Source organism: Mustela nivalis (assembly GCF_964662115.1).
Source record: "Mustela nivalis genome assembly, chromosome: 8".
NCBI classification, from domain to species: domain Eukaryota; kingdom Metazoa; phylum Chordata; class Mammalia; order Carnivora; family Mustelidae; genus Mustela; species Mustela nivalis.
The window spans coordinates 106,257,912-106,278,476 of record NC_139027.1 but is presented as its reverse complement, the minus strand read 5'-3'; the positions used below and the strand labels follow the sequence as shown (position 1 = coordinate 106,278,476).

Genomic DNA, 20,565 nt, shown 5'->3' with positions numbered 1-20,565 from the left:
TTTATTTAAAAAAATAAAAAATAAAATAAAATAAAAGAATCTCACTTAGGTTGTGGAGGGGAAATAGACTCTACTTTTTGATTATGTTGGTTAGGGTGCTGAAATAGCATATGGGACTAGAGATAATGCTGTGTCCATGCTTAAAAAAGATTTATTTATTTATTTAAGAAGGAGAGGGGAGAGAGAATCCCAAGGCCATGTGGGGCTCAAACCCAGGACCCTAAGATTATAACTTGAGCTGAAACCAAGAGTCAGACACTTAATGAACTACACCACACAGATGCCTCTTCTGTGGCTGTTTTTAAGAGAAAAATTGCCACAGTGCTTGACAAAAGCCAGAAGAGTGTGGAGATACTCCATTTCTTCTTAGTTATTAATCATTATGAATTAATTAATTTAGGTATATTTGCGGTATTTCAGTCCACTGTGGTAATTATTCATTTTAGTGCTCAATTTTTCCATCTTTAGTCAGTAGGAGCCTATTCTGAGTTAGTTCAGTCTTTTGGTCATGACCATAGTATTTTCTGACATCTTTCTTGCTATCATATTGTATCATATAATAGTTTCTAGTCATACTGATAGGACACCTTGAAAGATAAAATGTTTCAAGAGCATCTTCTACATTTCTTGTTCCACACCCAGAATTTGACATTTTCCAAAGATGCTGGTGTCTTTTTAGTTGGAGAGGATTTCTGTTTTTTTTGTTGTTGTTTGTTTGTTTGTTTTAAACATAGTTCCTTCTTGAGGTGTGAGTTAATAAATAAATTTAATTTTAATATATTTAAAAATACATGCATATTAAAGATTAAAATTCTAATACTTCTGAAGGTTTACAATATAAACATCGATGTCCTGCTCCTTTCCATGCCATTTTTTATTCTCATGATAAACAACCACTTTTAATTATTTTAGCTGTTTTCTTCTGATAACTTACCACCATTATGATTCTTGATAAATTGCTACTACTTACTGTTAGTTTTTATATTTCACACATTATCTCTAAATTGACTGTATTATTGATGATGATTTAGGTCATTTACATTATTTTCTCACTTTTTCTCCTTGCATCTCTTCTCGACAGAATCACAAAACTAAATTTTTTGTCAGAACATAACTGTAAAAGTCTGTTTTGGTGTTCCTAATATTTTCAAGGTTCTACTAAAGGACAAAGATTATAATTCCTGTTACCATTTTTAGAAGTTCATCACACACTCCTATGTAAATCACTTTTCCATGCTTTATATTAATAACAATCTGGTGTTAGCCATTCAACTTGAGTTGATGATGAAATATTTGAAGAGCACAGGGTCATAAGCAGAATCCTATGGCAGATTGCCAGGGACTTGCTTTCATGTTGGCATCAACCCATTAGCCTACTCTTTATTTACAATCATCAAAGCCCACATTTCTATTTTTTCTTCCAGTTCACAAGAATATTCTGCAAGGCTTTGTTAAGTGTCTCCCTAAAGTAAAGATACAAGAAGTCTGATAATTCAATCAAAATGAAATAATTTCTTAAACGTTGAAGTATAATTTCAAGGACAAAGAACCATATCATTTTTTAAATTAGGGAACTGACTGCCCAGTTCAGTTCCCAAGAGCATAATAACTCTAACATGTGGTTTATAATTTGTGTAATCTATTTAATCCATAAACTGAAAAAAAAAATCTTCTGTTTTGACCAAGTCCTCTTTAGTCTCAAAGTTTCCCTTCTATGGAAAGTAGACCAAAAGGGCGTTATTACAAATGGAAGGCATCTGGAATCCTGGAACTCCTCTAACCCTTGTAGTTTATATTTAAAATGGCTAACTTGGATCCTTTTAAGGATCTCCTTAGTCAATATTAGATTTTTATTTTGCTTGCAACTCTTAGCAATTTTTGATTCTGCTCAACTTAGAAAGTAATTTATTTATGTAGAAACCCTGACAGCAAACAAATATACTGACCTTTATATGAGAAAATGAGGATACTATTCTATTCAGTTGAGCTTGTATTTTAAGATACTTTCACCAAAAGTGTATGATTTTGTGCACAGCTTATCACACTTTATGGCCAGATTCTGTTGAAGAAATTTGTGAGTTGTGGATGGTGTGGGAGTTAAATTTCCATCCTGTGACAGGGGAGGGGAGATTTTCTTTGTATAATACTCATTCTAGAAGGAAGGAATGAAACCATGATTTTAGCAGTTTTAAAACCAGCCCAAAAGGCATGTTCCCTCTTTCACTGAAAAATAACAATGGGTGATTCTCTGGAAGGCTCAACTTTCTTCCTTCCTCCCTTCCTTCCTCTCTCCTTTCCTTCATTTGAGTACTAAAGGAAGACAAGAGGTAATATGCGCTTTCATGTAGTGAATATGCTGATTATAGTCATTGTTTTACTATTGCTTTACACTTGGACATTGTCATCTAACTATACCATAAGCGGTTTTAGGCATTTGGTCTTTCTTTGGAGATACAGCTGAGATGAAACGAGATGGATTAGAGCACAGTTTACACTTAATCCAGAAAAAAAAAAAAAAGCTAAAGTCGAAAGAGAAGCTGTGTAATCAGTGACACTTCCAGTGGTTTTTAAAGGTCAAGCTCCGCATATTAGATCTGTTTATAAGACTTGATTCTGAACTCAACAATTGTGCCATGGTGTGTAAGAAACTTATAATAGTTGGGATTTGAATGGAAAGAGTTTAGCATAGACGATTTTTTTTTTAATATTTCAAAGCAATTTACTCAGGTTTCATAATAATAATTTAAAAGTTAAATATTCCTTTTTACTTTTTATATAGGAAATTATTGTTAAAGAGAAAAGGTTAAGCATTCTTCTTCTAATTACTGCACAAGGCTTGAAGGCATTTGAGATTATTACTTTTAGCTCAAATTGCATACCAAACAAAAGTGTGAATCAACCTTAATGAACAACTCAGATCCTATCTGTACCCTTAATATAAAAAGAACATTAACATCCAGATGAAATGTTCTATACAGGTAATCCTAAAATTATCAAAGTGATTATTAGGTTGATACTAAAAATGATTTTTTTCAGTAGTAGTACAGTACTAATAACTACATTCCCTCTACAAAACACCTCTAATATTCTCATCTAAAATAAAGGAAAAATATGAGGAATCTTTGCCAGTTAGATAGAATTATTCTAGAATTACAAAGCATGGAAAAATATGCAATTCCTTATATTCTACTTAATATATCAATTAAAATAATTTTTAAACAATAGAATAGATTTTCTTATAATTCATAGTAAACCGTTTTGAACATATACATGAATCTGAGTTAAATGATTTTTCTGATATCAAAGTAATACATAACCATGAATAGAAAATGTAGAGGAAAAAAACCCAGTGAAGTATTTTTAAAAAGAAAATAGTTGCAAATAATACCAACTTAGAGATTACCACAATTAAATTAATTTTTTTTAAAGACTGTATTTATTTATGGGAGAGAGAGAGAGAGCAAGAAAGCACAAGCAGGGGAAAAGGGAGAAGCATGCTCCTCACTCAGCTTAGAGCTGGACAAGGGGCTCATCTCAGGACCCCATGATGATGACCTGAGCTGAAGGCAGACGCCTAACCAACTGAGCCACCCAGGCCCCCCGAAATTAAATTTTATGGTGATGCAACATGGGTGATTTATTTCATGATTCTCTCTTTTTTTAAGATTTTATTTATTTATTTGAAAGACAGAGATCACAAATAGGGAGAGAGGCATGCAGAGAGAGAGAGGCAGAAACAGGCTCCCCGCAGAGCGGAGAGCCCGATGTGGGGCTCAATCCCAGGACCCTGAGACCATGACCTGAGCTGAAGACAGAGGTTTTAACCCACTGAGCCACCCAGGCATCCCTCTTTCATGATTCTTAAAGCAATGAGGTTTAACTCTATGTTCTTGTTTGGCAAATTGACAAATTGAAGCTGTTCATTGATATTAAGAGTGAATCTTTCTAATTCTGAATTTTTGCTTCTTGAGTGAGAATCAGAGAAGTAAAAAATATATAATTTATCTACATTTAGCTGGTATAACATAATATCTTATTGGAATCCTCTACTGTAGGACTCAGTTTTGTTTGCTATTTCCTCAATTTCCACCATGTTCATAAAGACGACTCTGTTAGTTAATAGTTCTCATTATTTGGAAGCTATTGTTTCTTTCTTTAAAAACAAAAATTATTTATTTGTCAGAGAGAGAGATAGAGAGAGCGAGCACAAGCAGGAGGAGTGGCAAGCAGAGGGAGAAGCAGCCTCCCTGCTCAGGGACTCGATCCTAGGACCCAGGGATGACCTGAGCTGAAGGCAGATGCTTAACTGTCAGAGCTGTCCAGGAGTCCAGAAAAGTGTAGTTTCTTTGAAAATCAATACAATGGATTCTGCTCATAAACTTAAATGCTTTTGTTGTCCTTATCAAAATTTCCTTTGATTTGGAATTTTGTGGGATTAACCATTCAAGGTACATGGAAGAAATAATTATGCCTCTTTCCCTTTATTCAGCTGCCCTTTATATGTAACCTGAAAATTACATTTTCCCCTGACCCCTCAAAGCTGCTTTATAATATGTGTTCTTCTCTTTTGTGTTTTTCTTTAACTCAGATCTTTATTAGACTTCTGGCACTCCAGGCTCTCCATTTATTACATTTCAGTATTTCGGTTCTTCCTTTTCCCCCCAGAACTAGGTGTCTTCATTCTCTTCATTTTTTCCTATCTCTGCCCTTCTCACTCTTTTTCATTGCCATTCTTCTTTAGTTACACTGCTGTTGCTACCTTGTCCTTATAGTTTCCAACAATATTTCTTTTTTTTTTTTTTAAGATTTTATTTATTTATTTGACAGTGAGAGAGAGAGCACAAGCAGGCAGAGAGGCAGGCAGAGGGAGAGAGAGAAGCAGGTTCTTACGGAGCAGGGAGCCTGATGCGGGACTGGATCCCAGGATACTGGGATCATGACCTGAGTCGAAGGCAGCTGCTTAACCAACTAAGCCACCCAGGCATCCCTCCAGCAATATTTCTTAAGAGTCCAGGTAGGATTCCTATACCAGGGTGGCACAAACAGCCTCAGAAGAAAGATGGTCACCCAGCCTGTTAACCTATTAGCTCTCTATTAGAGAGCTCTGATCATTATAGCACGTGGCCATCCTAGTCACAGATTGAATTAAGCATTGTTTGTAGCACAGAATCTCTTTCACTAGTTGTTCTTGTACAAGGAAACAAGTCCGCTATAAGCAGACTTGCTATTGGAAACAGACTTTCCTATAGGGATGACAGGGGTGAGAGCAAAATTTCAGAACAGAATCCAGCAATCCAGCTGTAGTACTAGACCAGGATCTTGCAGGCGCCCGGCTCATCCAGATGTTAACACTTTGGTCACTAGTTTATGGGGAGGTCATGAGGGGGAGGGGGAATCCAAGTAAGGAATAAGGGTATTCAGGATGTCAGGGAGAGCATAGGAGGTGTTTGGGACAGAGACTTTATGCCACCTTGTATTGTAGCATTTCAATAGGCAGTGTGATTGAATTTTGCATATCAGGTCAATGTCAGCTTTCCAGATGATAAGTTTGTCCTCACTCATATTCTATCTTCTTATCCTCCTGAGATCCAACACACACATATGTCAGACAGATATCCCCATTTTACAATGAGGAAATTGAGATTCAGAGAGGGCAGGCCACGAGTATTGGAACTGAGATTTAAAGCCAGGGACTGACTGACTCCGTAGCAAAGCCATTAGGACTAAAATCGTTACACAACATTATTCATTGATGTACTTTAATATCTCTAAGGGATTGTGCAGATATTATTCGTTTCTTGCAGCAAACTTATAAAGTCGTGTGACCTTATCAACAGTTCCCTTTGCAGGTTTGAGAAACCTGAGGTTTATAGAAATGACACTGAAAGAATGAACAAGATGGGAAGCTCATTAGTTGTCCAGCTTTCTGATTCCAGAACCCCTGTCTGTAATTGTATGTTTTCAGGGATAGTGTCCCAACAATGCCTGCTGGTCTCTACAAAGATGGCTGTGATAATACATAGCCAGTGGTCAACCATTTGGAGTTATTCTTCCTAGCACTGGATTAGCACTCCGCTAATGACCTTCTCTTATCTGTTTCTCCTTAAAATCAATGGCAAGCATTTGATGGCCAATTAACTGGGATTAGAGGGCAGTCTGTGGCCATGCCATGGACCCACATTAAACTGAGAATGGGGACTGATACTCTGACTTTGACCCTGAAATCCAAGTGTTTTATGTACCATTTCTGTTAATTTGGAATTTCTTTTCTGGGAGTAGTGTTTTGACCTTCTTATCAAATACTTTACTCAAATACAGACAAATAAATCTTGTATGTTGTCGATATCCAATATTCTAGACTAGGTACAAATGTCACTTTTACTTAGAAGCCTTCCTCCTCTGCTCTAGGCAAAACCTGTTAAAGACTCTTTTCTGTGTCTAATGCAGTTTATAACTATAGTCTACCCAAATTGTGCTGCAATTATGTGTTTATACTTCAGATTGACCCATAAGGTCTGTAACCTATTAATCTTTTTCTACACCTCAACTTAGATTATGTTTGGAACATTGTGTCAACAAAACAACTGTTGACTTAATTAGCTAATTAATACTCCACTAAAAAATAAAGCACATGTTCACTAGGAAGGAATGCACATGTTCCTTAGAAAGGAATGCCTGGGTGGCTCAGTGGGCTAAAGCCTCTGCCTTTGGCTTGGGTCATGATCCCAGGGTCCTGGGATCGAGCACACATCGGGCTCTCTGCTCCGTGGGGAGACTGCTTCCTCCTCTCTTTCTGCCTGCCTCTCTGCCTACTTGTGATCTCTGTCAAATAAATAAATAAAATATTTTTTAAAAAAGAAAGGAATTCTGAGATATCATTTATAGTGCTGGATATGATGGTAACATTTAGTTTGTTTTGGAACTTTGTGTTTGGACAATGAAGGTTTAAAAACTCTCCTATTTTATTATAACATTTATAAATCCATTTACTCCTTTGTAAATATAATGTTTTGTATTTAGTTTAAAAACATTCCCTGGGGTAAAAAATAGTATTCAACAACTTAATTAAAATTATACAGATATTTAAGATGGTGATATTGAGGGGTGCTTAGATAGCAAGGTCGGTTGAGCGTCTGACTTTTTTTTTTAAGATTTTATTTATTTATTTGACAGTGAGAGAGGGAACACAAACGGGGGAATGGGAGAGGTAGAAGCAGGTTTCCTGATAAGCGGGGAGCCCCACACAGGGCTAGATCACAGGACCCTGGGATCATGACCTGAGCCAAAGGCAGACACTTAAGGACTGAGCCACTCAGGCATTCCGAGCACCTGACCCTTGATTTTGGTCCAGATCATGAACTCAGGATCATGAGATCAAGCCTGGTATGAGGAATCCACTTCTGTTTCTTTCCCTCTTGCTCCCTCTTTGCTTCTCCCCCGCCTCAAATAATCAATAAATAAATCTTTAAAAAATATAACAGTAGAGGGCACGTATTGCATGGAGCACTGGGTGTGGTAGATAAACAATGAATTCTGGAACACTGAAAAGAAATTTAAAAAAATAAATAAAAATTGGGGTGCCTGTGTGGCTCAGTGGGTTAAGTGGCTGCCTTCGGCTCAGGTCATGATCTTAGGGTCCTGGGATGGGTCCTGCATCTGGCTCTCTGCTCAGCAGGGAGCCTGCTTCCCTCTTTCTCTCTCTCTCTGCCTGCCTCTCTCTCCGTCTACTTGTGATCTCTCTGTCAAATAAATAAATGGAATCTTTAAAAAAAATAAATAAAAATTTAAAAATACAACAGCGATGTTGATCTGCATATATTTACATGGCAATTTGTTTATAATATATTATTAAGTGAGTAAAGAGATTAGGAAATAGCAATTAAAGTCTGATCTCATTTTTGTAAAAAAGAAATCCTATATAGTAATAGGAAAAATTCTAGAAGAGTAATATTTATATCCTTTCTTTACAATGAATGATGACAAAAGTTCCAGGTATGGAATTAACCTTTACATATTATTCAATCCCCATAATAATTCTATTTAATCATTCATCATTAATTGATTCAGTAATCAATGTATATTTCTTGTCCCAAGGACTGTGCTAAATATTAGATACAACTGTGAACCAGATAGACACAGTATCCAGTGTATTATATATGATAAAACCTAACCCTACAGATGAAAATTAGAAAGGTTGTCTCACTGATCAGAGGTTTGCTGGTCTAGCTTTGGTTTCAACTAAGTAAACACAGAGACTCATGAGGGCTCCTACAGGTTCCAATTGCAACCAGTCTATTCAGGTGGATATAGCACAGGATCTGCAGTTTCCCAGTTTCCCAGGATAGTTCTCCCGGGTCCACTATCTTTGGTCCCTCAGATGAGGCCTCAAGGAAGTGAGATGCAGGAGCCCCAACCCCCAAGTAATGGTTCCGTACGTGTGGTGTCCAGGGTTCTCCTAAGAATTACTACCACGATCCAGTATTTACAGTTCATTACAGTTTGCCCCAATGCGATGGAAGTTTGTCAATCCAAAGTCATTTTAATCATAAGCAATGCTACCTAGAAACACATTAAGTGTTTACTACTATTAGATTATGAGAGAAACAGAATCAGAGAGTGTAGGAAAGGATCTTCTTGTGGAAGGGGAAAGGATTCCGTTAAGGAGGTATCCAATAAGCAAGTGGCAGAATGGATTTGAACTTCAGTCTGACTCCAAAGTCTAGCTTCTGCATTTTCCTCCCAGAGATAACAAAAATGATCTCTGGAAGGAGAAGTTTCAGACAACTTTTATTTTTTTCTTCATAATTTCTGAATTCTCAGACATTTTTTTTGTCATGAGCATGAATTTCTTTTGTAATCAGAAATAAATATTTTTATTAAAAAGACTAACAACATGAAAACATACTTTTGCTATTGCATTAAGTGAAAGTAGCCAGAAACAAAATGATATATGCACTTGCATTGTGATCAGGATGATGTAAGAAGAGAGATGCCTGAGGAAGAAGCTAAGCAAAAATATAAAACAGTTCTAACAATAATTGAGTCAGAATGGTTGGCTTGTGAAGGGCTTTATTTACTTATGTATTTATTTATTAATGTATGTATGTATGTACGTTTCTGTTTTCCAGATTTTCTATGAAATACTTACATTATTCTTGGATTAAATGAAATGCATTCAGTAAAAGAGAAAAGAAAATATATTTAATTTATAAAGTGTGTGAAATGTAAAAACCAGGCCAACATCATGTAAGGTCATAGATTTACTCTGTGGGGTTTTGTTTGTTTGTTTGTTTTGTATAGGTGAATATATTTAAGTAAAATTTAATTATGTTGGGGGCTCAGAGTTCTTAAATCATTTCTAAACACACCCATGGGCATAAGATGGGAAGCTGAATTAGAGAGCAGTTCTGTCCCATTCCTGACAGTCACCCATATAACTAGAAGAATTTGCCCAGTTCTCTTGCTATGTCCCCTCCCTGATCCCACTATTTCAGTGTTACTGTAACTTCCCTAGGTCTGGGTTCATGCAGTAGAATGGAATACTATTGCTAAACTCCTTTCACATGTTCTTTGTCTATAGTTATTTTAGGATGTAGCTACGTAAGGCTTACTTTTCTTTCAAAACTCACATTTTGGGCTTTATATGATCCTTCTTTAGCTAGGGACTCATACAATTGGATAGCCGCTGTTATGTTTTGCATGCCAAAATTTCCAAATAGCAAAGCATCAGCCATTTTCTCCATAGCTTTCATGTTTCCCATGTCAGCTGCTTTGGCAAAGAATACGTAGGCTCTGTTTCAAAAATATGAAGGTAGAGGTTTGATTATCAAAAATGTTTTTCTGTTCCCTCCTTCACACTACTTCTTTCCAGCAAGTAGGATCAAGTTGTTATTGCTACTAATAATACCGTTTAGCTGAAGTCCATCACATCTATGGGTCAGTAGGTTTTTTTTCAGCCCTACCTTATCTAAGATTATAATTTCAGATATATCTGGCAAATAGTGAAGCTGGTGAAAAGAAGAAATATATAGGATACATCATGCCTCAAGCTTATTCACCAAGTGAAATGAAAAATTGAGACACTTGTCCTAACATAGTGAACTCTCCCATGACCACCTGCATTATATGAATATTTGTTTAACAAAATGAACTCTGAAATATAAAACAACGTAATAAAAAATAATCAAAATTGGAGTGTCACTTCTAGAAGCTACTATCATGAAAACAAGAGTCCCTCTATATTCTGAAGTAATTTTCTAAAATAGAACATATTCCTCAGCATGCAAAGTCAGGCTGTGTGGAAAAACAATAACCAAATAAAACCCAGTGGTTATTAGGGCTCTAAAGTCTTGACTGTCTGGTTCAAAATCTGGGTCCACCACTTACTAGTTTGAGAGCTTCAGGCAAGTTATTTAACTTATTTTTTCCTCTCTCATCTATGGAGTGGGGATAACAATAGCCCTTACTTCATAGGGCTGTTGGGAAGATTCAATGAGATAATCCATGAAGTGCTTGGCATAGGACCTAGCAAGTATATAGCAAGTGCTCAATAAATTTAGCTGCCATTATTATTATTTTTAGGACTACTGCATAAATTCCAAAGTTTTATAGCATGGTAATTGTTCTGTAATTAGTGGGTAACCGGTGTGAGAATTTAATGATTATAAATATAGATGCCATAGGATGGCCTTACACTGCATTATCTGAGTCCCACTCAGAAATCATCTGGACCTGATCTGCCTAATAGGTAGTAATGGAGAGCCTTGCAAGGTCAAAACTTGTGTCAGAGACAAAGAGTACTTTTGGGATTTACTTTTACTTTATAAAATAAATTTTTAAAAATGATTTTATTTATTTATTTGACAGAGAGAGAGATAGCGAGAGAGGGAACACAAGCAAGGAGAGTGTGAGAGGGAGAAGCAGGTTTCCCAGTAAGCAGGGAGCCCAATGCTGGGCTTGATCCCAGGACTCTGGGATCATGACCTGAGCTGAAGGCAGACACTTAACGGCTGAGCCACCCAGGTGCCCCAAGGGATTTGTTTTTACTTTTATAACTTCCTTTTTGGTAGCAGTAAGAACAGAAAGCATTAACCTCTACCAGTGACCTTGACTCAAATACAGGAACAAATACACAAATCTATCCTTGCTGCTCAGAAGGATCAGGAGACTCAGCTTTATGTACTGCTTATCCACACTGATGCTAAAATAATTTGCTCTTGGTGGCTGGAGCAGAAATGAATGGGCTCAGACTGTTATCCACACAGGCTTTAGGGTCTTGGATGGCAACACCGAGAATAGACTCCAGTGGAACAAAAGAAGCCAGGAGGTCAAGCAAGAAATTAACCATGATCAGAGCAAGCTAATATTCTAGGGACCAGAAGGCAGATAAAACAGAAGGTCTAAAAGTCATTGAATGCAAATGTCTGGCATTTGGAGATAGGCTAGAAATCAGACACAGACTCCCTGAAGTTATTCTGCCACATGGTTTGCTGCTGTAACCACATAGCCTGCTGGGATTAGAAGGGCACCCATGGACCAGGACAGAGAAATCTGATGGGCTGCAGGAGCCAGCAGTATATACATTCAGTGATCCCAGGACGCAGCAAAAGTTTGTAAAACCAACCCATCTAGGTGTCTTTAACTCTTAAGGGAGGAGTGGATACCTCGGTCCCTTGTCATGAAAGTCCACGCTGATATAAGGAATACTAGAAACAGAATCCAGCGCTGAAGAAAGTTGTTGGTAAATTAGGTAGGATTAAGATCTGGGCTGTAACCCCCAAGGGGGAAAAAGTAAAAGAAACTGGAAAGAATTAGCAGATCCTCAAAAGAAAGTTCAGTTAGATATCTGGGTAACTCCTAAAGTATCTGGTACTGGATGCTAAGGTGGGTGCTAGGGAAGGAGGAGACTAAAGGCATCTCTAGGACTCATCAGAAACTTGGTGTAGAGCAGGAGCTTTTCTTCAAATCTTCTTTGCTTGTGTTGTGGGGGGTGGGGGGTGTAATTCTTAATGACAGCTAACCCTGGTTATCTCTGAGGCTTCTTGACTCCTGTAGACAAGTCTGTGTCTCCCTGACGTATGCTTGCTTAACATCTGTACTTCTAACAGCACTGACTTGTTAAACAATTTATAGCTGAATGAATGAATGAATGAATTGGGTCACAATGTGGATGTGGATGAGCCAAAAGGACTAGTAGCACCTCTGTCTTATACAAGTGGTGAAGCAAAGAGGACACAGGATTGAGGAATGAATGGGAGAGAAATGATTCCTCTGTAGTCAGTAGGGTGTTCATTTTTCTTTACCCTGACCAGAATCTTCAAGATGGCTAGACTGGGTGTAACTGGCTTAAGAAAAGAGCAGACTGTCTTGATATTTGGAGAAATTTCATTCAGTTTTCCCACAAATTCCTGAAATCTCTTGCCATGAGCAGATTTTGTTTCATTTCTCTGTCAACTCAGAAGGGTCAGGGGACTCAGCATTATGCACCCTCTCACATACCTATGCTATGGCAGAAACAAGCTGCTCTTGGGGTACTTGGTAGACTCAGTTGGTAGAATATATGACTCTTGATCTCGGGTTTGTGAGTTCAAGGCCCATGTTGGGTGTAAAGATTACTTAAAAACAAGATCTTAAAAAAAAAAAAAAAAGCTTCTTTTCTGGCACTCTTGGGCAAGGATACACTGGGCAAGAATAGTCAGAGATTGAATCACACCTAGGTGGCATAAAGGCTCCTTCACAGCTGGGCAGTCTGCTTTCATGGATGGGTTTTCTCCCCACTCTTTAAGCCAAAGGGAAAGGTACCCATGAAGGTTAAGTAGATAGTTACTTGGGAGCTTCCAAGAGTGATTTTGTCCCATTGGACTGAATCTCGGGTTTCCTTTCATTTAAAAGGGCCTACTCAAGGGTGCCTGGGTGGCTCAGTCATTAAGCAGCTGTCTTCGGCTCAGGTCATGATCTCAGTGTCCTGGGATTGAGCCCCACATTGGGCTCTCTGCTCAGGGGGCTCTCTGCTTCTTCTTCTCCCACTCCCCCTGCTTATGTTCCCTCTCTTGCTGTGTCAAATAAATTAAAAAATCTTAAAATTAAAAAAAAAGGGCATACCCAGTGGGCCCCTCATCTTGAGTTCATCTGCTGTACAGCTAATCTGAAACCTAATCCTAACCCTTTCCAGAATTTCATTGGTCTTTCATCTAGCTGGTCTGGGTTGAGAATTCTGTTCTTACTCATCCATTCAGTGAGCACCTGAGTAAGCAGACTTCCTTATAAGGCAGGATTATATTTTGGGGGTCTGATTAAACCCCATCCTCATCATGACAGCCCCTAGAGATGCTCAATATGAAACCCAGGTTTTGCAGGGGATGGTTTCTTCTGCTCTTATAAGGAACTTCTAATTTAACTTCCCTTAGAGAGCTGACCAATTCCTTTACTTCCTTCTTCTTGTCACTTTGGGAGAATTATAGAATATTTTTGACCTTCTATTTCCTCCTCTGAAATTTGGGGATAACAATTTATGCTTCACAATATCATTGTGAGCAATGAATGCTATTCTACACATAACTGCCCAGAACAATAAGTAGAACAAAGAAGGCACTTAATAAATGGAAGTTCTTTATAGTTGAAATGCCCCTTTATTCTCTATACTTTTATGCTCTTCTGGGAAGGTTTGAGCTTTAAGAAAGAATTCAGGAACTCTGCTGCTGCCCTGCCTAGGACACCTACCACAGCACTGGGATGCTTCCCCCAGAGCAGCTATGCCTGATCTGTGTGCAAACAAAAGTTGTCTCCTTGTTGGAGGTCCGGAGCCCATTCTTTTTGTTACTGCTTCAAGAGACACTTGTATTCTTCTCTCCCATACCTTCTGCTTACCATTTAGAGGGCTAGAGATAAAGACAAATGCTTATCTTCTGCTTACTATGTGTCGGGCACTGTTCTAAGAGCCTAACTGTACTATCCAGAACACAAGCAGCTTAAGTAACTTGCACAGGGATTACACAGTCAGTGAATGGGAGAACTTGGGGTTGATCTCAATGAGGTTTTAATTAGGGACTTGAGGGGTGACCTCATGTTGTGTCCCTCTACTGGGGGGACAAGATATTTCTGCCTCCCCTTTAGACAAAGTAGACAAATGAGTGCTCAGACAAATGAACAGAGAAATGATTAATATGGAGTGAGACCATGTGGTCATGACTGGTTACTTCCCAGTTGTGTATTTGTGATCACCTCACTTTAACATCCTTGAATCTCTCTTCCTAAGTGTTTTAAGGTGGGGAAAATGAAGTTCTTCTTAACTCATAAGGCTGTTTGGGGGATAAAATGGATAAAATGGAATCACATACATGAAAACTTTGAAAACCATAAAGTACCCTACAAATGCTGAGTTAGGCAGAATAAAGCCTTCTAGGGATGCCTGGGTGGCTCAATCGGTTGAGCAGCTGCCTTTGGCTCGGGTCATGATTCCGGCGTCCTGGGATCGAGTCCCACATCTGGCTCCTTGCTCAGCGGGGAGTCTGCTTTTCCCTCTGCCTCTGCCTGCCTGTGCTCTCTCTCTTTCTGACAAATAAATTAGCAAAATCTAAAATAAAACAAAACAACAACAAAAAAGGCATTCTAAAACAACCTAATTCAAGTAACATGTCTTATTTCATTTGAAATACCTAATAAACTCAAAACAGAATATTTTTGCCTGAGTACACTTAAAGTGTTGGGACCACAATTTCACATTCAGTTAGGTTTGTTTAGGCTGATAATTTTAGGATTCTTTAAACATCAATTGATTCTTTTAAAAAGAAAAGCTTATGGGCAAATAAATTTATTTGTTATCCCAATAAGCTTTTAATGACAAACTAGATTTTGGATTGTTCTTTTTTCTTAGCCAGGAATTTAAGTTGGCTTAGGTAATTGGACAAAGACTTACTGTGCTTTTTGTTTTTGGCTTTTGGACTGCTGGAGGATCTTGATGCCCATCTTAAACAGCTGGTCTCCTTCATCTGTGAAATTTTGCTTTGGTTGCTTTCTTACTATATATGGACAAACAAGGAAAAATAACATTATTTGTATGTTTTATATTTTTAAAATAATGTGCTGCCATATTAGTTTGGGTTTTGCTCATGAAAAGGTTCAGATGAACCTCCCCCAAATGTGCCACTTTGGCATGTGGATTATTTTGACCTGAATCCAATCAAGGCCAAAAAGACTCAGGAAGAGCTTTTGACTTCCTCCTTAATTGCCTCTAGGAGTTTAGATAGAAAGCCTGGTTCAGGAAGAGAGTCATTATTGGAGATAAATATGAAGAGTATGGGTTAGGTGTGGTAAGGTGAGGGGAGGTTGGCAGGGAATATTTATTCAACTTCCTCTCTGCCCTAATGTCTCTGCATGGTATGACAATCATTTGTATACCAAACATTTGCTCTTCCCATCTTCCTGTGAATTATCTTCCCTCTCATTGAAGCCCCAGACCCTTACCTCCTTCTTAGCTCAAGAGGGCATATAAGGGGGCGTCTGGGTGGCTCGGTGGGTTAGAGCCTCTGCCTTTGGCTCCAGTCATGATCCCAGGGTCCTGGGATTGAGTCCCGCATCAGGCTCTCTGCTCAGCAGGGAGCCTGCTTCCTCTTCTCTCTCTGCCTGCTTCTCTGCCTACTTGTGATCTCTGTCTGTCAAATAAATAAATAAAATCTTAAAAAAAAAAAAAAAAGATGGCATATAAGGCTCCAGGCACCTGGGTGGCTCAGTGGGTTAAGCCTCTGCCTTTAGCTCAGGTCATAATCTCAGGGTCCTGGGATCAAGCCCCACATCAGGCTCTCTGCTCAGCAGGGAGCCTGCTTCCCCCTCTCTCTCTGCCTGCCTCTCTGCTTACTTGTGATCTCTGTCTGTCAGGTAAATGAATAGAATCCTAAAAAAAAAAAAAAGATGGCATGTAAGGCTCAGTTTCACACATATATGAAATTAAATGTTTTCCTCCCATTGAGCTGTCTTATGTCAATTTAATTAATAAAGCAACTGAAAGACCCGCGGATCCCCTTACCCAAGAATCCAACACTGCCACTGGATGCAAACAGCAAGAGGTTTATTGTCACGCAGGTACCGGCGGGTGTTCGGCAGCTCCAGCTAACCGAGCACCCCGACCGGAGAGAAGCAGGGTCTTTTATAGGAAGGTACAAACAAGTTTTGGGTGGGGCGCAACTGATTGGTTGACAGTTTGAACTTTGAAAAAGGCATACTTGGAGTTTGCGGATTGGCTCCTGGGACCCCCGCGCGGGAAGAGAGCGGCGGGAAGGGGGAACAAGCTGATTGGTTATGAGGGCCCGCGCGCGAAAGGAGAGGCGGGGAAGGGGAACAAGAAGGGGGTAAGGGAGGAATGCCATCATGGCGTCTCTATTATCTCTATAAGCCAAGTGGTTACAGAAAGGCAAAAGAGCAATTAATAAGCAATTAATCACACAATTAATAACCCAATCTTATACCTAAAAGCCAGCGGTTTACAGAAAAGCAAACAAGCGGTTAGTTATCCTATCTATCTTCTAGAGGAGGGGACTCTCCAGGACAGGGGTCTTTCACAACCAAAAGAACCTAGAAGAATAGAGGGAAAATGTTTCCTCCTTTACGCTCCCCTTATTTTTTAACCTCTGTATTTCAAGATCACCTTGCCTTTAGTCAGAATGTGGAAGCTACTACAAAAATTATCCTCTTCCTGTCTTCTGTGAAAGTGTCTGGAGGTTGGAGGAGATATTAAGATGCTTCTGATGGTAGGAGGGAGAGAGATGATCCTAGTCTGGGAAAGAGATGCAAGTTTCTGCAAATACAAAGTGGGAAGCAAGGCCTCTAGGGAAAGGGACTGCTTGGTGTACCCTAAAGAAAGGACTAAGGAGTCTCTAAGGAGTCTCATCTCTCAGACTCCTTTGTCTGATTATTGACCATAAACCTTAGAACTATAAGATTCCAAGACAACATGAGGACCTGAGCAATGGGCATCTCCTAGAAAAGTAGCGTACATCTAGGATTGGAGGAGAGAATCTCCCTGAAAATTTTGCTCTCCCCAAGGCTCATTCTTCCTCCCTGACAACCTTTCTAAGACCTTGGGGAAAACACACAGAAAGAGTACCAATAACAACTTGCCTTTTGGGAATGGGGACAAAGAATTACTTTTTTAGGATTTAAAGAAATTAAAGTAATAGAATTTTACCTGCTACAATAATAGTATTTCTCAGACATTTGTATAACACATTACAGTTTTCAAGCCATTGTTGTCAGTGTACAGTGTGGGAAGCTATTTGGAAAAAGAGTCAGCTTTACAGCCCTCATTCTACCCCCAGAGTGAGCGTGTACACCCCCACCCCAATACCTTCCACATCAGAGCACAGTGCCTCTTGAAGTCCATTATGACACTCAGTGAAACCTCTGATTAGGTGAACCATGCCTGAAACCATTTTAAAAGAGGCATTTTGAGATTTGATGCCTCATTAACAAGACCACAAAGATCTTTAAGTGGTTCCTGTTTTTCTTCTTCCTGACAAACCATCAGAGTTGTTCTTTTTTAAATTAAAAAAAAAAAATGTTTTTAACTTAAAAGTTAATTTGCAATTATTTTGAATGCTTCAAGTTATCTAATCAATTCAGTAACACCAGACACTTTTAGCATTTAATTTTTGCTTTGAGTTATATGCTACCTATAGTCATGATTAGAGAGGAAAAATAATAAGAATAACCTACTAATCTGTGTTTGGAATAGCAACTGCTTCTATTACCATGCTTTCAAAGAGCAAGAATACATTTTGAAAGGTTGTCTGTGCATGCATATACATATGAGAAATGATTTACACTACAGATTTCTACTCACGGCTTTTACTTTAATTTGTAATTCTTTTTTTGGCTTCCCAAATGTATTGAAATACAAGTTTTCCTTACTATAAGAGTGCTCAACTGTCAGATAAAGTTATCTTGACAGCCCTTTAATTTCCTTTTTATGGTTTAACCATTTCCAAATTTGAGGAAAGCATAGTTAGGAAATGACTTGAGGAGACCATTCCGAGCTTGCACTAAAGGACCTTCCTGAATCTGGAATCCTCTGAACACCCAACTAGTGGATGCCTGTGTTCTGTCCTGATAAGGGATCTAAGCTGACTGGGAAAGTGGTGGGAATGACCCTTAGGAGTAAAAGAGAGCAGAGTAGGTGTGCCAGAGCAGTATTTCATACAGCAGCAAATATGGGAAGTGCTTCAACTAGATGATTTTGTATTTCAGTGTTTGTCAGAGACATATTTGTAAGAGTTCTTGACATGTTATTACTTCTGCAGTCTTAATTATTATTTCATAACTATCTTGGATGCTATTACAGTATGAATTGTGAAGTCCTAATTCCCAGCATCTCAGAATGTGCCTGTATTTGGAGATAAGATCTTTAAAGGGATAATTAAGTTAAAATGAGGTCATTAGGGTGGGGTCCTAAGCCAATATGACTGATGTCCTTATAAGAAGAGAAAGAGACATCAGGGGCATACAGCACTAAAAAAAGGCCATGTAGGGACATACTGAGAAGGTGGCCATCCATAAACCAAGGAGAGAAGTCTCAGTATGAAACCAAACCTGCTGACACTTTGATCATGGACCTCCAGCCTTCAGAACTGTGAGAAAATAAATTTCTGCTTGTTAAGCCATCTTGCCTTTGGTATTTAATTATGATACCCCTAGCAAAATAATACAGATGCCAACTCTGGATTGCTTGGAAAACAAGCTGCTCCTTCTCCCTGTGGGAGGGATATACCCAGCTCAGCTTCCCATCAGATCAATGGCTATCTTTTAAAAGCAGGAAGGACCGTAATTTCCCATGGTCCTCCAATATTTCCAGGTGCTGGACATCTGACTTTCCCAGGCAGCTGGGTACCTAAGTAGCCCACCTCTGACAAGGTCACTTTCTCATGATTATACTCAAGGTAGGCAGTTTAGTAGGCAGACCTTCCATGTGTCCAGCAATCCTCAAACCCAGCGCACCTCTCTGTGAGATGATGGAAGAACTGGGATGCTATGCCTTTTCTTGCAGACCCTCCTACTGTAAATTTCTCTAATCAAATCTATTCCTTAATAACTGTTCCTTGTTGTTGTGGAATTCATGAAGAAGAATCCTCTTATTAAAAAAAATAGAAAAGAGGGCATCTGGGTGGCTGAGTGGGTTAAGCCGCTGCCTTCGGCTCAGGTCATGATCTCAGGGTCCTGGGATTGAGGCCCGCATCGGGCTCTCTGCTCAGCAGGGAGCCTGCTTCCCTCTCTCTCTACTTGTGATCTCTCTCTGTCAAATAAATAAATAAAATCTTTAACAAAAAAAAAAGAAAGAAAAGAATCCTCTTATTGATAAGGAATAGAAGCAACAAAAACGGGCCCACTTGTTTGCTGCAGGAATTAATGAAAAAGAAAAGAGCTGGAAACAACTTATTCTCTGTCATTCATACATTTACTTGTCCATTTAACTGATATGAATTGAACACTTATCATGTGTTAGACACAATGCTAGATGTTGTATTTCCAAAGATAATGGAGACGAGGTCTCAGCCTGGTAGCAAAGACAGACCGGTTTCCCAAAAATTGCAATGCCATTGTAAAATGGTAGGCACTCTGTAATAAGGCACTGTGGGAGTACAGGAGCCTTCTTTGTTTGTAAGCAATAAAAACCTAATCTGATTGACTTAAGCAAAAGGAACTTACTGGGAGGCTGTTGAAATCTCATAGTCAATGGAGTCGGTCAGGAATCAAAGCTCTCTGGAAGCGGAGACAGAGGCTGCTACAGGATGGATTGAGATCCAATCCTTTTAGGATCTTCCCCTCTTTACTCCAGACTCCAGGATGATTCTGATGGGTCTAATTAGGGAAGATAAGCCTTCTTATCACGTTCCTGTAAGAATGTATCCAGTGGGGAACACTTATTTCCTCAAAAGGAAATTGGGATGGTGAGAAAAGTAAAATGGATGATGGGAATCTTCCAAACAGCAAACGCCCCCTTAGGCACCCTACTCTCACTAAGGGAGATAAAGAAATCTTCACAAATGAAAGGACACTTTAGATAGTTCTAGAAAGGTAGAAAGGTGTTTTTTCAGGCCAAGAAGACAAAACTGGCATTCCATTTGAAGGAAGCAATCTACACAAATGAACCACGGGTATGAAACGATAAGAAGGGGTGGTGTGTCCTAAATAAAGGGCCAGGGTGCCTGGGTGGCTCAGTTGGTTAAGCAGCTGCCTTCAGTTCAGGTCATGATCCCAGGGATCATGGGATTAAGCCCCATGTTGGCTCCCTGTTCAGTGGGGAGTCTGCTTCTCCCTCTGCCTCTTCTTGTTGCTCATGCTTTTTCTCTCTGTCTAAAATACAATGCAGTAGAGTACAATACAATACAATACAATAAAAGAATGAGGGTTTGAAGATCATGTTTGGCCATGTGATCCAGGCTCGCTGTGGGAGTAAGCGATACTGAGGGGAGTGAACAGAGAGGTGAAAAGGAAGTGGGAGAAGGGAACTGAGGTCATTGTGAAGGTGAAGCCAAGTTTGTAGGAAAAAAAGAAGGGGCAGAAGTGGCAGGAAGGTGG

The 20,565-nt window shown here is 39.1% G+C and overlaps 1 protein-coding gene across 4 annotated transcripts in view; it reads right to left on the bottom strand.

Annotated features, from left to right (window-relative positions):
- The window catches only part of SEL1L2 (SEL1L2 adaptor subunit of SYVN1 ubiquitin ligase), a 115,337-nt gene that overhangs the window by 49,703 nt on the left and 45,069 nt on the right, over positions 1 to 20,565 (bottom strand). For all 4 annotated transcript variants that reach the window (XM_082743690.1, XM_082743691.1, XM_082743693.1 and 1 more), the window contains exons 4-5: positions 14,915 to 15,017; positions 9,630 to 9,792 (exon numbers count right to left, since the gene is read on the bottom strand). In XM_082743690.1, the coding sequence (XP_082599816.1) occupies positions 9,630 to 9,792; positions 14,915 to 15,017 (266 nt within the window). The remainder of the gene's footprint in view (positions 1 to 9,629; positions 9,793 to 14,914; positions 15,018 to 20,565) is intronic.